This window comes from Sinocyclocheilus grahami, unplaced genomic scaffold, assembly GCF_001515645.1.
Source record: "Sinocyclocheilus grahami isolate Dianchi unplaced genomic scaffold, SAMN03320097.WGS_v1.1 scaffold39.1, whole genome shotgun sequence".
NCBI lineage: Eukaryota > Metazoa > Chordata > Actinopteri > Cypriniformes > Cyprinidae > Sinocyclocheilus > Sinocyclocheilus grahami.
This window is the reverse complement of record NW_015505218.1, coordinates 3,624,745-3,639,894: the sequence shown is the minus strand read 5'-3', so window position 1 is coordinate 3,639,894 and position 15,150 is coordinate 3,624,745. Positions and strand designations below refer to the sequence as shown.

Below are 15,150 nucleotides of genomic sequence, written 5' to 3'. Positions count from 1 at the left end.
AAAGGTTTCCACAAAAATATTAAGCAGCAAAAACATTTTCAACATAATAATAACCACTGCTCGTAATTGAGCCCCAAATCAATGCATTAGAATGATTTCTGAAGGATCATGTGACACTGAAGACTGGTAATGATGGTGAAAATTCAGCTTTCCATCACAGGAATAAATTACATTGCAACAGAAAACTGATACATAAGTCTGTTTTTAAGGTAAATCAGCAGTCTTTTTGTTGTGATTTTTCTAGGTGAGAAGCCATACCAGTGCAGTTGGGAAGGATGTGACTGGCGTTTTGCCCGCTCGGACGAACTGACGCGGCATTACCGCAAACACACCGGCGCAAAACCATTCAAATGTGTCGCCTGCAGTCGCTGCTTCTCTCGTTCAGACCACCTGGCACTGCACATGAAGCGCCATCAAAACTAACGAACTTCACATCCTTACTTTTTCATCTTTTATAACAGTTGTTCTAAATATTTCACAGTCAGTTATGTACGAAGATCAAACCAACGACAGCTCTGCCGTACCAGCACTCCAAACGTTTATACTGTCATGAAGAAGGCTGGACATCACAACAAAGAGCTCCAGCAGAATGTATACTACTGTACATATGTTTTGTATGTGTGTATGTCTGTAGATTAATGTGAAAAGTTTTATACTTGACCTCCATCCACTTTGTCTGACTAAATTTGAAAATGTTCCTTTGGGACCGTCTTCCTAATAACTTGAAATGTAATGTTTGATTTATTAATTCCAAGGTAATAGTTAATTGTTAATTTTGGATGGCAATAACACAATATTTACATGGGATTTCCTCTCACAAAAAGCTGTTTGCTTTTGGGTAAGATGCTATGATAAAAAAAAAGTAGTAACTCTAATGTTTGCTGTTCTCACAGTTGTGCATCCATGGATACAGATCTTTATGAGACTGTTTAAAAAAAGCGCTCAGATCAGTCATCTGTTTGACATTTCGCCTCTTTGAATGCCAGAAAAAAGGCTGATGAATGAGACAAATGCGCTCACAAAAGCATTTGAGCATGTGTGCCAAATTTCCAGAAGAATATTAGCTATTCACGTGTATTTCACAAGAGAGTTGATTGTTTTATGCAAACCAAAATGCAGCATTAAAACTTAAAAGAAATGAAGAAAGTGCATCAATCCCTCACTTTTCCCATGAACAAATTATTCATATTAGTTGTGGACATTGTAGCATTTGCCTTTTGTAATGCCCTTGAGTCCTGTCTTGGGCTCTATGCAGCATAGTGACCGCAGTTTATAAACGCTTAAAAGTTCTCAAGTTCCCTTTATTTGTGTTCATGTCCTTCACTTATGAGGGGAACTCTGGTGGATCAAAAAATACTGTACATACTGTAGTTACAGTTAAACTTCTTGTAAATACTTTACTCTTTGAAGATAATTGTTTTTATTATGAACAAATGGGATTTTTTTTTTTTTTGGAATGTGGGTGAATTGTGTTTGTAGATCTTGCATAGCCTACTAAGTGATCAGTTTAGCATTTTGTATGTACTTGTTCGTACACAGAATTTTGGAAAATAAAAGACTAATTACATTTCTTGTCGAATAGTTTTTTTGTCATATGCTAACATGATTAGGTCCTAGGATTGTAAATAAAGTCCTTACTGGAATGTCATTTGAATATTGCCTACCTGGTTAATAGGCCTACTTATGTGATTGAAACAGACATTTCAGTGTTAGCCGTGTTATATGAGGAGCAATATTCTTGGAACTATATAAGAAGGTGACTTTTGCTTATGCATCTATATCATGAGACAACTTACCTTAAAACTAGTAAGGTATTGATTGATTATCTTTAGTTTTCAACTGTTGTACCCTGTTGAAAAAACCAGCATATGCTGGTTAGGTATGTTTTGACGCTGGGATGCTGGTTTTAGCTGGTCCTTTGCTGGTCCTTTTGCTTGTTTATGCTGGTCCTTTGCTGGTTGTTCGACTTTTGTTTGCTGAAATTGCTGTAAAGAACGATCAATAAATGCGCATCGCTTGTATCTCAGTCAGGGTCAGTGTTAATCATTATTGCACCAGTTGAGAAGTGAGTGTCATAAAGATTGTGGTTTGACCATAATTTATCCCCCCAGACACTGGGGTAATATAATTTCAGGAACAAACAAAGGGCTAGCACCACTTAATATGAACTTTAAAGTCCTGACCGAGTTACAACGTTGGACTTTGACTTCAATGGTTAGACCGTGCCGGGCAATTTTATTGACAAAATGATAAAATATTTCACCATAATACATATTTACCTACTTGAGACACCTAAAAGAGGACACTGCCATTTTGCACTATCACACAGTGCTTTGACATGTGCACCACTAGAGGGCGCCAGACGAAAGACCGCTGCTGCAGCTGAACCTGAAACAACAGCAGGATCAGAATCGCACTGCCGCCACATGGTTGCACAGCAGACACTGAACACCGAATTGTTTTATTTGGATCATTTATGCGTTTGAACAAAATGAGATTAATACCAGCGTGAGTGACGTGATTTTATCAAGTAGGCCATATTCCTGTAGGAATATTCATGTCAAAAAAGTGGCAAGCCAGAAATAAGTTAGTTGATACTAGAACACATCCTACTAGGATAGTGATCTTAATGAAATTAGTCAGGGTTTTTTTAATCAGTTACAAAACAATTAGACAAAATAGACTGTACCTGAATTATAATACACAACACATCTTGTTGCACCAAAAACATTTTATTCTATAAAAGGAGTGGGTAATCACAACTGTACAGGGGAAACTGACTTTTAACACCATTTCTCACAGTATCAAAAAGCTTGCGTTTTCCTCGCTGATCTTTACACACTTGTTCTGTACAAATACAAAAGAAATAACATTAATTACTTAAGTTTTGTTATAATGATAACTGCATTGCACTGAGTAATATAGTACTGGCCCATAAGTTACTGCATTCAATATAAAATACCTATGATTCTGAAAGTTTAAAAGAGAATTTAATGATAATCACACTTGCACACATACACTCACACGAAACCCAAACTCTTTCATGAGTCGAGCACAAGGTCGCACATTATTTGAAACAAATCAGATACAAGTGATGAATGCAAACGTGCTCAGATAGACGAGGATGTCACACATTTCAGTCGTGGGCACTTAAACATTGATAAGGGGCTGACTCCTAATGTTACGCCAACCTGGATTAGAATAATGTCTATTTAGGATGATATGAAGATATGTTTTTTACCATCATGTCTTGTACTAATTGGAAATAGGCCATGCATGTGCTACGAATGGCCATGGTTTCATGGATTTCATGTGGATTATCAGTGCTTATAGGCCACGTCTGTCAGGGCATCGACGCTTTGACATGCTCACCGACTTCACAAAAAAAAAAAAAAAAAAAAAAAACTACTCTCCATGCAACACTTTTGGGGTGTACAACACATAGGGGACTCATTTCAAAGGATTTAAAAAAAAAAGAAAAGAAAGAAAAATTACATTTCAAAGAAACAACTAAAAGGAAAAGAAAACGAGTATTTCACATTATCTAGTCAGTGTTAAAAATAGAAATCCACCCGTTACATTTATTCAAGAACTTTGTAGATTATATACAGTATGTACATTAACTCTTTAATTATTCATTGTCTGTATGACTATGAACAGTTCAAAAAAAGAAAGGACCGCAATCAAATGCATATACTCTTCTAGAAAGATGTGCTTAGTAACGTTTTTGAGTTGAAGCGAGAGAACGATACAAAATCTTACAAATGCATTGCTCTCTGAAGGTCGTGCAGCTGTTGCAGACATGCACTTAACTCTCAAAGGCTGGAATCGAACAAGCGTTGCTTCTGAAAAAAGGCTTGATGCACACTTAATCAGCTGCTAGCGATTTAAATTATGACCATGGCTATGAGTGCTAGCTAGAGGGAAGAAATGTGTCAAAGATACCCTCTCCTCAGATTTATGTGGACTGTGCCCAACATTTTCTTGACACTAATGTCAAGTAACATCAACAGCATTTGGGGGAGGGGGGAAAGGAGGGGGGTGTTGAGGGGTAGTTTTGCATATCATGCATATCAGGGCAGGAGCTGTTAAGACATGTTTTGTCACTGTGAACTAGGTGCAAATAGGGATTTTCAGGGTGCCTCAAAAAATAGGAGTCCCAGTATCGAACCCTGAGGAACTCCGAAAACCTGTTTACTTCAATTAAGGCTCTGATGGGCTAGAAGAAAGAATGCATCTAGACATCTCTACTATTATATCTCTGATTATGTCTTCTTTACAAATATGCAAACAAGTGTGCTTATACACACACACACACACACACACATATCCCAATTTAGTAAGCTCCCCCTTACCCTGCTTCTTTTTTCAAACTTTTTCACAGCCTTAAGAAATAATATCTGAAGGTTAGATAAAGATAAAGAACACCTTTTGATGGGTGTTAATTCTGTTAGACGCCATTAATCAAGAAAATACTGTTTTTTGTGCCAAACTATTTTTGGGAAGATGCTTAGACAACACATACTAATAAAGAAAAAAAAAGTAAAAAAATTCACAGTCTTGTCAGCCCCCTGCCTTTACTTCTCATTTGGGTTAGGGTATATCAGAAAAGGACCCCAACTAATTTTTTCAAAGAAAAAAACAAGCAAACACTAAAAGAGGGCATGGTACGTCTTTACAATGCACTCTACACCAATTTTCATCCACACAGAAACGTACAGACTCTAAAATGCATGTAGAGCGTGTTTGTATACAAATTTAGTACAACAAAAAGTGGATAAAATGTAAGAATTCAACAAGGCAGTTGTAGATGCATTTCCAACCCACCCATCTCATTAAAATGATCAAATTTATTACATAATTCTACCTTCTCCTCACCATCTTGCATAAAATCCTTTACTTTCTCATATTTTTCTGTACTTGTTTTAAAAGAATCATCACAATAAGAGGTACCTTCCCCAGTCATCATTCTAGGTTATAGTTATAGCAGTGCTGCGTGCAGTTTGCCTTTCTTGTAGTCCCTTCAAGTAACGGCTAATGATCAGGCATCGAGATGGCGGTGGAGGTCACCAGTGGACAGGTGGTTTGTGGCTTCTGGAAGCATGGCAGAAAACTGCAGCCATGTTCTGACCAGTGGGGGTCACCAATATGGTCGTGCCACCCCTTATACCTCCATATTTAACACATATGTTCACATCTGGAGAATGGGGAGGTGACGTCAACAGCATTTGGAACCCCCGGATGGGCGTGCATGTCTCCTGAGGAGCAGGCAGGGAGGTGAGGGCTGGGGAGCAAGGGGCACGAAGAGTTTCACATCATGACGTGGCGCCGTCGGTGAAGTGCCAGGTGGTCAGAGCGGGAGAAGCTACGGTCGCAGTCGGTGCAGCGAAAGGGTTTGATGCCGGTGTGCTTGCGAAAGTGCCGCGTCAGCTCGTCCGAGCGGGCAAAGCGCCAGGTACAGCCCTCCCATGTGCACTGGTATGGCTTTTCACCTGTCAATCAACATATACATTTTATATTTACACACATTTATTTGAGCTGGATGATGACATCACTGTTTTCTCCAGTGATGCTTTATAGGTTAATTAAACTCATTCCATTAACAATGGAAAGTTACCGAACTTACTGGATCAACAACAAACCGATTTCAACTCAATAATGACTGTTTACTATTATCTTTTTAGTGCTGCTTTACAGCAGAACTGAATTCTGTTTGCATCACTGAATCACTATTTTCTTGTTTATCACTGTCAAGCTGCCTTGAAACAATCTGTATTGTATAAAGCACTATATAAAGCTGACATGACTTTACATATACAAGGAAAAGGGTATACCTGTGTGTATTCTGCGATGGGCTTTTAGATGCGAGCTCTTGGTGTAGACTTTGTTGCAGCCGTCATAATCGCACATGTGTACGCGCCTTCTCTTCATGTCTGGTGAGTCAGGGTCAACTTGGATGTCCACATCTGTATTCATACTGAGAACAAAACAGGTTTTAGTTATTAGGGTGTGGCGACTAGTTCAAGTCATACGTAAACCTATCCGATAATCTAAAGATTAAGGGAGCATTTGTGCATGTGAAGGCAGGTACAAACATCTTCATGAGTAAAATTGATTAATCTAGCAAACATCCTTGGGATTACGGTGATCAAATAAGACGATACAATAAAACCATACAATAAAAACTTGCATTGCAAAACTCTTAAAGGTGAAGCGTGGCATTTCTGCACCACTAATGGCACCAAACACGAAAACTGTTTTCAAAAAAGTTTCATGGACATTCCTCACGAGAATCTGGAGGTTAAGTGTCGCTGCACAGTGATACTAATACGTTTTCAAATGAATCACCCCTTCTTGGGTGTTTCATTTACTAGCCTATACGGCCTTACATTTTATTAATTTATGTAACATTATAAGGTACAGTGTCTTTGACGATACTAATAAAAATGCACAAATGCCAATAAAAAGATTTTTAATTTTTTTATTTTGGTACCTTTAACTACATATGAGTTTAAAATGTTAATGTTGAGTTCATTTAGTAAAATGCAGTAAATAGGCAATGTCTTCATTTCTTTTTTTTTTTATGAGTGCTGATTTAGTAGTAAAAAAAAAAACTATGTGTGCTTTGTAACAATTTTATATCGATATCACATCTATGTCATGGGGGGGGGGGGGCAAAAAGATCACCTTTTTAAATGTTTTGAGCGCAAATGTAAAAATACTGATATATCAAATATTGTAATACATAGTTTTCTATATATATATATATAGAAAACTATGAAAATGTTTAGCTATTATCACCAAGCCCTGAGAAACCTGTTTGGAAACGACCATTATTTTATTTGCAATTCAGTTTAAATTACACATTGCTTAGCTTATATTTGGCTTATTTTTATTTTTACTATGTTACATAAAAACCTTTTAAAAGTGCAATGGCATTTATTTATTTTAGTGCGCAGAATGCCAGATAGCAAAACTGACATCTGTTTTAAAAACCCTACTGATTTTAAATGATAAAACCAATAAAATCAAATATAAGCCTCTAATGACTATGCATACACATAATAATCTGGCAGTGTAAAAACGCTACTTAAAATGATTCTGGGGCATCACAGAAGTATGAGTAATATATAGCACCATGACAGGACCCCTGGTGCAACCATCCCAACTGGCCACCAGATAGGGCTGAAGAGCAGGGATGTATGTGTATCTAAATTCCATACAGCTGGAGAGCTTCCAGTTCAATGCCGATCTCTCTCCCTTTCCCTTCCCACTCCAATCCCCCCTCCCGCTGCGATGTTTTTTTCAGCCCGTGTCTCTCTCTCCCCTCCTTTCCTTCCTCTCTCTTTCTCTTTCTCAGCCTCTTCCTTTCTCCTCCCTGGCTGCAAACCAGTTCACTCCCTTTCCCCTCTTTCTCCCAACTCATTTCCATCGAATTTTCTCTCTCCCAGCAATCATCTGACTGCATGTCCGAACAATTATGCACACACCGGCAAAAGACCTTCTTGTTCTCCATCCTACCCCATTACCCTACCACTTCTGTCTGTCCTTCTTTGCATTTTACTCCCGCTTTCAAAGGTGTGACGACATTGCAAGTTATGTAACATTGTTTACACTCAGTTTAGAGAGAACCCTGCCCAGCAACACGCACACACACACACCCAACAGAAGAGGATGCATCCAGCTTATAATCAACGCAAAAAGAGCCATGGGCCTCCAGTGTGCTGAAGGTTACATAATCGTCCAGAGGAGTGGTGCAGTGATGCCATTAGACCAGGAGGCCAGACGCTCTACCATATACATATTCCAACAATGAGATATACAGATGTATATGGATATGCAGACACACTCTCTCTCACCTGGGTTCCATCCCTTGTGTGCTGAAAGAGGCCGATCCAGACTCCGTGCCGCTCTCAGCATCACTTTCAGACTGATACTCGACTGGAGAGGTTGAGCCAGGCTTTATACGCACTGAGAATGAAAAAAACAAAAAACAAAAAAAAAAGACACATTTGAGTGAAATTATCAATTGAAATATTAACATGAATTTCAGCTTTTTAAGTATGTCATCCTTTATTTCTATTAATATTATTATTCTGAATTAGTTTTTTATATTTTCTGTTTTTCAATTTATTTTTAAAGTCATACGCATTTTTGTCTTTTATCAGATTTTTAAACTGCTTTTTTATTTTTTATATAGCTTTTATTCATTTCAGTTTTAGTTACTTTAGTACATCAAGTTAACAACTAAATGAAAATGAGAAATGCTGCCTTTGCAACTAGCTCACATGAAATCAGTTTTATTCTATATTTATTTATTTGACTTTTTTCAAATAGCTATTTTTTCTGGTTTAAATTAAGTTATCTATATATATATATATATTAACTAACAAGACAATTTCTGTAAAATACATAATATGCTAAATCTAACTGCATGTTGTCACAAGAACAATATAAGCGGTTTTAAGCTGTATGCAAAAGAGTCATTAGTTCGGCAATCGGTTGGACTTTACTGGTCACAATGTATTGTTTTGATCCAATAAAAGAATCATTATGTTTAGAAATTGGATTCAATAGTGTTGTGGTGCCACTAGAGCAATTCTGAATGCACATCATTAACAGAGCTGACGTATATTTTTGGTTCCAAACTTCTAATACTGTTTTTAATAAATGGTAGTGGTTTTGAATACTTTTAAGAGCTGATTTTATTTTTTATTTTTTAAGAGCAGACCCTACCAATGAGCAGTTTTTGTTAAATATAATTTATACAAAGGAGTTCACGTGATCAATGCCACAAATTTGCAGGTTGAAATTTGTTTTTAAATCCCAGATCTGTGGTCTCATGCTTTAGAACCCCACTGTATATGTTGTTCTGCTCATATGTAATGATTGTTTAAAAAGCCTCGCACTGAAATAAGGTGCAAGTAGAGCACTGGGTCCATTTCTCAAACAAGCCAATAAATCAAATACAGAAAGGCCTTCCTGCCTAAAGTTTAATTCAAACAACATCACTTCCAGGACCTAATATGATTCAGACCATTATTATAAATTTGCAAGAAGTCTTCTTTGTGGTTTTTTTTTTTGGCATCCAGACAGTTCACAAGTCCACAGGACAAAGAAAAAGAGAGAAAAAATATTACAAGTTAAATACATGCTCCATATTGACACAGGGTGTGGATAATTAAGTACTGGCCTGAGATCTCTGGACGTGACCTTTAACCCGCCACAGAGGAGATGATTTGTAGAAGCCCCAGAGAGAGAGAGTATTCAAAGATTACCTTCTAAATGAAGGGGGGAGGGTGCTGCCCATTCATTAATTGTCTCCTCCCCAAACCCAACTGCCCCACATTACTCAAAAAACCCATATACAGAGATACTTCTTCATATACAGCCTCTCACTAGAGACAATTTGGGGTGCTATGGACCTGTTCAATAAAGCACACTGCGTCCTCCAACTTGGTAGTTTTCCCATAAAATGAGTCCAAAAGAAACTGATCTACTTTACGGTCTCTTTGAAGATGGTCCCCACCCAAATAACACAATTCACTGACCTTCATAATGTGTCCATTACATTCAACTGGGTTTCACGGAGCTACATATAAAGTTAATAACCGAGAAAAAAAAACAGCCAAGCACAACTCCTCCCTGAGTTCAGACGCTGGGGTTGTATTAGTGTGTTAAACAAGCATTAGTGTTTCTCCATAGTTTTATTTGGGTGGGGTTCCCCTATTAAAAAACATTCAGCACATTTCATTCAGCATAGTTTTGTGTTTTAATGTTCTTATTACGGTCCAAGACCTGCATGGTGTTTTTCAGGGGAGGTTGAAAGCCATGAGATTAAAAGGGCAATGAGAAGAAAAAGACTCAAGTGGACCGAACCATTTCACTCTGAAGAGGGGTGACGCATGGAAAGATCCAAGTTTTCGGGAAGAAAATTGAAGTCTTAAACCTAAATATTGATGGTTGATCTCTCAAAAATGTATCACAGTAACCACAGTTTCGTCTTGGGACAAATTATGCACCAAAGTTTAATACTTTGGTTTCGAAATTTCAACAAACCCCTAAAACTGAGAAATAATAATAGTGCCTAGCAAGACCACTAATAACCACTATAACTATGGTATTTGTGGGAAACTATGCTACTACGGTTAAGTTTTATCATTTGTCCTGCTTAAAAGTTAAACATCTTGTCAAAAGCTGATGAAATATGTTTGTTTAAAACGAAAAGGCTTCAGAAACCTAAAAAAAAAAAAGGGAACACTTTCTATGAAGCCCGTATTTATAATACATTATAAGGGTATTCTTAAGGCATTATAATGAATGCATAATGCATTATAAAAAACCTTATAATATGTTGTATCATCTCATGAATGAATGACAAAGAACAGTTGTAATATATTATAATATTTACTTATTTGTGGTTATAGCTTTTAAGAGTATGATGATTTATAACATAATGAACACGTTGAATCCACTTTTACAATGGATTATATTTCTCATAGTTATAATGTATTAAAAGTCTCATATATTGCCATTTTTCTTATGCTACTTAAAGCGGTCAAAGACCCCTTAAAAGTAGTAATAATAATAATAATAATATTTTTTTCTCTCAAACAGCCATATGATCACATATCAGATCAGATGAATGTGTAATATGATACATTTGCTTTGTACTATTTTTATTGTAATATCAGTTTGATTATTTTGATGGTACCCTTTAAACAGCTGTTGATAAGTGACTCTGCAACTACATATCAACTAGCGGTCATTAGAGTATTAGTATGTCTGCTACTGTAAATATTTGCTAACACTTTATTTTGATGGTCAATCAACAGACTATAAGCGTCTTTGCAAGTACGTCAACTTATTCTACCATACTAGATTCAACCATTCTTGAGCATACTACTACTCTAATGAGAGTTAGTTGGCATGTAGTTGCAAAGTTGCTTATAGTCGATTGATTAAGGGGACCATCAAAATAAAATGTAACCATATAAAACATATCCTTTTTTTTCAGTTGGAGTATAAAGCTCACATCAATTAATTAACATTACCTCCACAGGAAACACTCAAATAACACTCAACATCTAACCACTCAAAAGCTGGAGTAAGATACGGTGCAGATCTTAAATAAACAATGTCGAGATATGATACAGTCCATTATTCTGTAAATGAAGTAGATTTAATATGGTGTTCATCGTGTGTTATAAATAATCATACTCTTAAACTTATAACCACAAATAGGTAAGTATTATGATGTGTTGTTATGATTATTCATGAGTTGATATAACATATTATACGTTTTTTATACTGCATTACGCATTCATTATTAAGTTTGGAGCCTTAAGAATACCCTTATAATGTATTATAAATACGGGCTTCATAGAAAGTGTTACCAAAAAAACTTTTCATGAGTGAAACTGTAACAGCGTGTACATTTTACTAAGCAATTTCTATTTAATAACAGCTTTTTAATAAAGACCGGTAAGATTTGCTTTATTATCTCCTTAAATTAAAAGTTTAAGCTTGCATCTGCCTCGCCCCGAAATCATCTTGTGTGTCTTTTATATGCACGTCCACATGTGTGGGATGAAGCAGCGTCTGTATGCTGATAACTAAATGGCAATGGCACGAAACTTCAAGAGGGCGAGACCAAGGGTGTGACTGCCTAAAGGAAACGGGCGGACAGATGATCAGCAGTGCCATATGAAGTTTCAAAAAGAGGAGACGAGATCCATCCCAGGCTCATATTTGCATTCTTGCTTTTCAATGGCACTTCACGCATGCCTACAAGAACAGTTCTACTTGATTTCATTCGATTGAATATGGATGGGGATTGTAAAGTAATTAATGATTTTGCTTCTATTCCATTTAATGATTCGGGTTCCTTAATGAGACTTTTAGTAGCTTTGAGGAAGAAAGAATAGACAATATTTGGAAAATAAGACTTTTACTGCTCTTACAGTAGCTGTCAAATGATGAGATTAATCCTTTCAGATTTCAACAAAACGGTTATAATGAGAGCTGTCGAAGTTAATGATGCAAGTAAATGGGTTTAAAAGCATTAAAAGATTCATCCAATTTAACACTACAAATGCTGAATTCGGTTTATAAAAACTGATCTTGGACCTTCAAAAATGATTAGAACTGATCTTAACATGTAAGATAAAGTGTACAGAAAGTTTTATCATTGAATTCAAGCAAGATTTGTACTTCCATGTGAGAAACGAGTAAAGAATGTTGTTGCATATATCTTCCTCTGTTCAGTTCAATTATAAACGCGCTTAAATTACCAAGCCTAATGACAGAATACAGTACCGTTCAAATGTTCGGGGTCAGTAGGACTTTTTTCATGGTTTTGAAATAAGTACCGTATGCTCATTAATGCAACATTTATTTGATCAAAAATAATAAAATAAAAAAACTGAAATATCAGTAAAATTTTAAAATAACTCTTTTCTATCTGAACACATTTTAAATTGTAATTCATTTTCCATTCTTTATTGCTGCATGATCCTTTAAAAATCTTTCTAATATGCTGATTTTGTGATCGAGAAACATTTCTTATCATAATTAATGTTGAAAATGGCTGGGCCGCAAAAGATTTTTTTCAGGATTCTTTGATTGACAGAAAGTTCAGAAGAGCACTGATTTAAAACAGAAATAGACATTTGATCAATTTTAATGCATCCTTGGTGTACAAGTATTTTATCTTACCGTTTCTTTCACATCCTGCTTGCTGTAGGCACTAATTATATTTAAAATATTAAGAATTAATAATAAAAATGTAAGTAAATAATATATATATTATAATAAATATTTAAATATAGAATAAATATAAAAAATATTTATGGCATTTTAAAGCTTATTATTATTTATATTGTTGTTTGCTTTGTTTTTTGTTAAAAATACATTTTTAAAAGAGCTTTTTAAAGTTTTATAAAGTATTTTAAACCATTAATGGGCATATAAATAAAACAAAATAAACATTTCTTGTTTCAAATTCACAGTCCATTCACACACATGCTACGCTCTAGAAACGTTAATGGATCCGAACTACTAGAAAAACATATGTTGTAAAAATGAAAGCGGTTCTGAGTAAGAACAGGTTCATGATTTCCCAACCCTACTATTATGTAGATTTATGAGGTTGTGGAAGCTCATTCTAGTGCTACAGCGGAGCATGTGCCATATTACCTGACCCCTCCGACCGGCCGTCGCTTCCGATGAGAGGTACTGTGATGGCGGCGGTAGCCACTCCGTCTGTGGCTACGGTTGTGTAGACCACCGGTAAGGACTGCACCACCACTGGGATGGTCTGCAGCTGCCCCATTTTACTGGGCATGTTCACGGAGGGTATGGTGTGGATGACATGCAGGATCTGCTGACCTCCGACCCCTTGCGTGGACGCCAGGATGGAGCCCGGCGACAGCACCGCCGGGATGGTGGCCCTCGCCATAATGTTCTGAGGAGGCGGGTTCGCAGGGGTGGAGGTTGCCATGGCTACCGGAAAGGAGGGGCGGGGCTTGTTGAGGGACAGGTCCACGGGTTCCGTCTGGTCGTCATCGTTGTGTTGGGTGCTGATGTCACGGAGCGGAGGAGGCGAGGATTTGATTTTGAGGTCTGTAGGCTCGGGACAATCATCTAACGGCTCTTGTTTCTGTACAAGCACAAAAATAGAAGCAAACTGTGAGGAAAACTAGGGTATAAGGGAGATAAGGAACGAATATGGAAGAGCAAATGAGGCGAGGAAGGAGATTATGAAGGACAGAAAGGAAAGGGAGGGTACAGAGCGCTCATGCTCAGCTGTGCAGCAGCTCCACAAAACACAGGAACAATGGCTGGCCAGATTGGGCCTCCGCGCTGCAGAAGAGAAGGCCTAAACCTGGCATGAGTCCAGCTTAACACAGCCAAGCCCAGACACACACATTTATACACACATACACAAAGATCTGTGTGTCCCTCTGCAGTGAGACTTCTAAGTAGTCTTAAGGCCTGTGTGTTTATGCTTTATGTGAGGTAATAAAACAAATGAAAAGTTTGAAACTAATTCCTGAATGACACTTCGTGCAAACAGAGGTTGGTGTGTTTTCAGCATCAGCAAGGGAACACTGAACTTAAAACGTTAAACTTGTGCTGCCTATCCGTGCAAAACTCATTTCCATGATGATAGGATGTTGTGGGTGGTTGTCAGGGTGTTGCTATGTGGTTGATAACGTGTTCTGAGTGGTTTTTAGCACATTGCTTAGCAGTTGTTGGGTCTCTAGTTTCATTCTTCAATGCAAGCCTATGGGATTCTAAGGATGTAAAAACACTATTCAGACTATTCGAAATAGATTTTTCTTTCACATCCTGCTTGCTGTAGCCACCAATTAAAATATTTAAAATAGTTTTCCCAATGATGGCAGTCTACATTTTAAACTGGCATTTTAAAGCTTTTGGCAAAGTATTCAACAACAAAATTACTTTTCTCTGAATACACAATCATAGGTATTAAGTATTTATAGTGATGCCCGCATTAATAATAAAGTTTTAAGTCAATTTGTTGTAATGAGATCTTTCAACTTGAAGCTGAACTTTCCAATTCACATGCTTAAATGACGTCATCAAAAACATAATATTACATTTTCAGCATGGCAAATTCTCATGACGTCAAACAATAAAGTAAAAAAACAAAGGGAAGACAGGTACAGACAGAAGTAATACAGCAGAGTTGTGTAACTGGAGGGGCTGTGAGGAAACAAGAGAGAGAAAACGAGAGCGAGTGGGCCGGGGTGGGAGCGAAACACAGAGAATAAGGGGAGAGTGGGTGGGAAAGGCCTCCGGTTGTCAAGGAAACTGGGAGGTATATCAGCTGACTCATTTTCCCTCTCTCTCTCGATCCCACCCACCTCTCTCTCTCAGTCTCTCTATAGTTCTCCACCCTGCCACCTCACTCTCTCTGCATCCCCACCCTTCATCCACTCCACCGTTCTCATCTTCTCATCAGTTGTTTTCCATTGCTCAAATCTCAAAGAAATCACGTAAAGATGTAGCGCTGGTGTCGGGAGAACGACGTCGATAAGTGACCCAATTATCACTATCATGCTGTGTGGGATGTTAATTGAGTGTGTTCAATATCTATTAGCAGGTGTAGGAAACTTGCAGCAG

General features: G+C 37.3%; 1 protein-coding gene across 5 annotated transcripts in view; it reads right to left on the bottom strand.

Moving 5' to 3' along the window:
• Window positions 1-2,716: 2,716 nt before the first annotated feature.
• The window catches only part of LOC107581946 (Krueppel-like factor 8), a 49,866-nt gene continuing 37,432 nt past the window's right edge, over window positions 2,717-15,150 (bottom strand). For 4 of the 5 annotated variants that reach the window (XM_016267639.1, XM_016267640.1, XM_016267642.1 and 1 more), the window contains 4 exons: window positions 13,198-13,660; window positions 7,860-7,971; window positions 5,835-5,977; window positions 2,717-5,492 (listed from right to left, as the gene is read on the bottom strand). In XM_016267639.1, the coding sequence (XP_016123125.1) occupies window positions 5,311-5,492; window positions 5,835-5,977; window positions 7,860-7,971; window positions 13,198-13,660 (900 nt within the window). In that variant the 3' untranslated portion in view covers window positions 2,717-5,310. The remainder of the gene's footprint in view (window positions 5,493-5,834; window positions 5,978-7,859; window positions 7,972-13,197; window positions 13,661-15,150) is intronic. The other variant, XR_001608880.1, reaches the window with a different exon arrangement.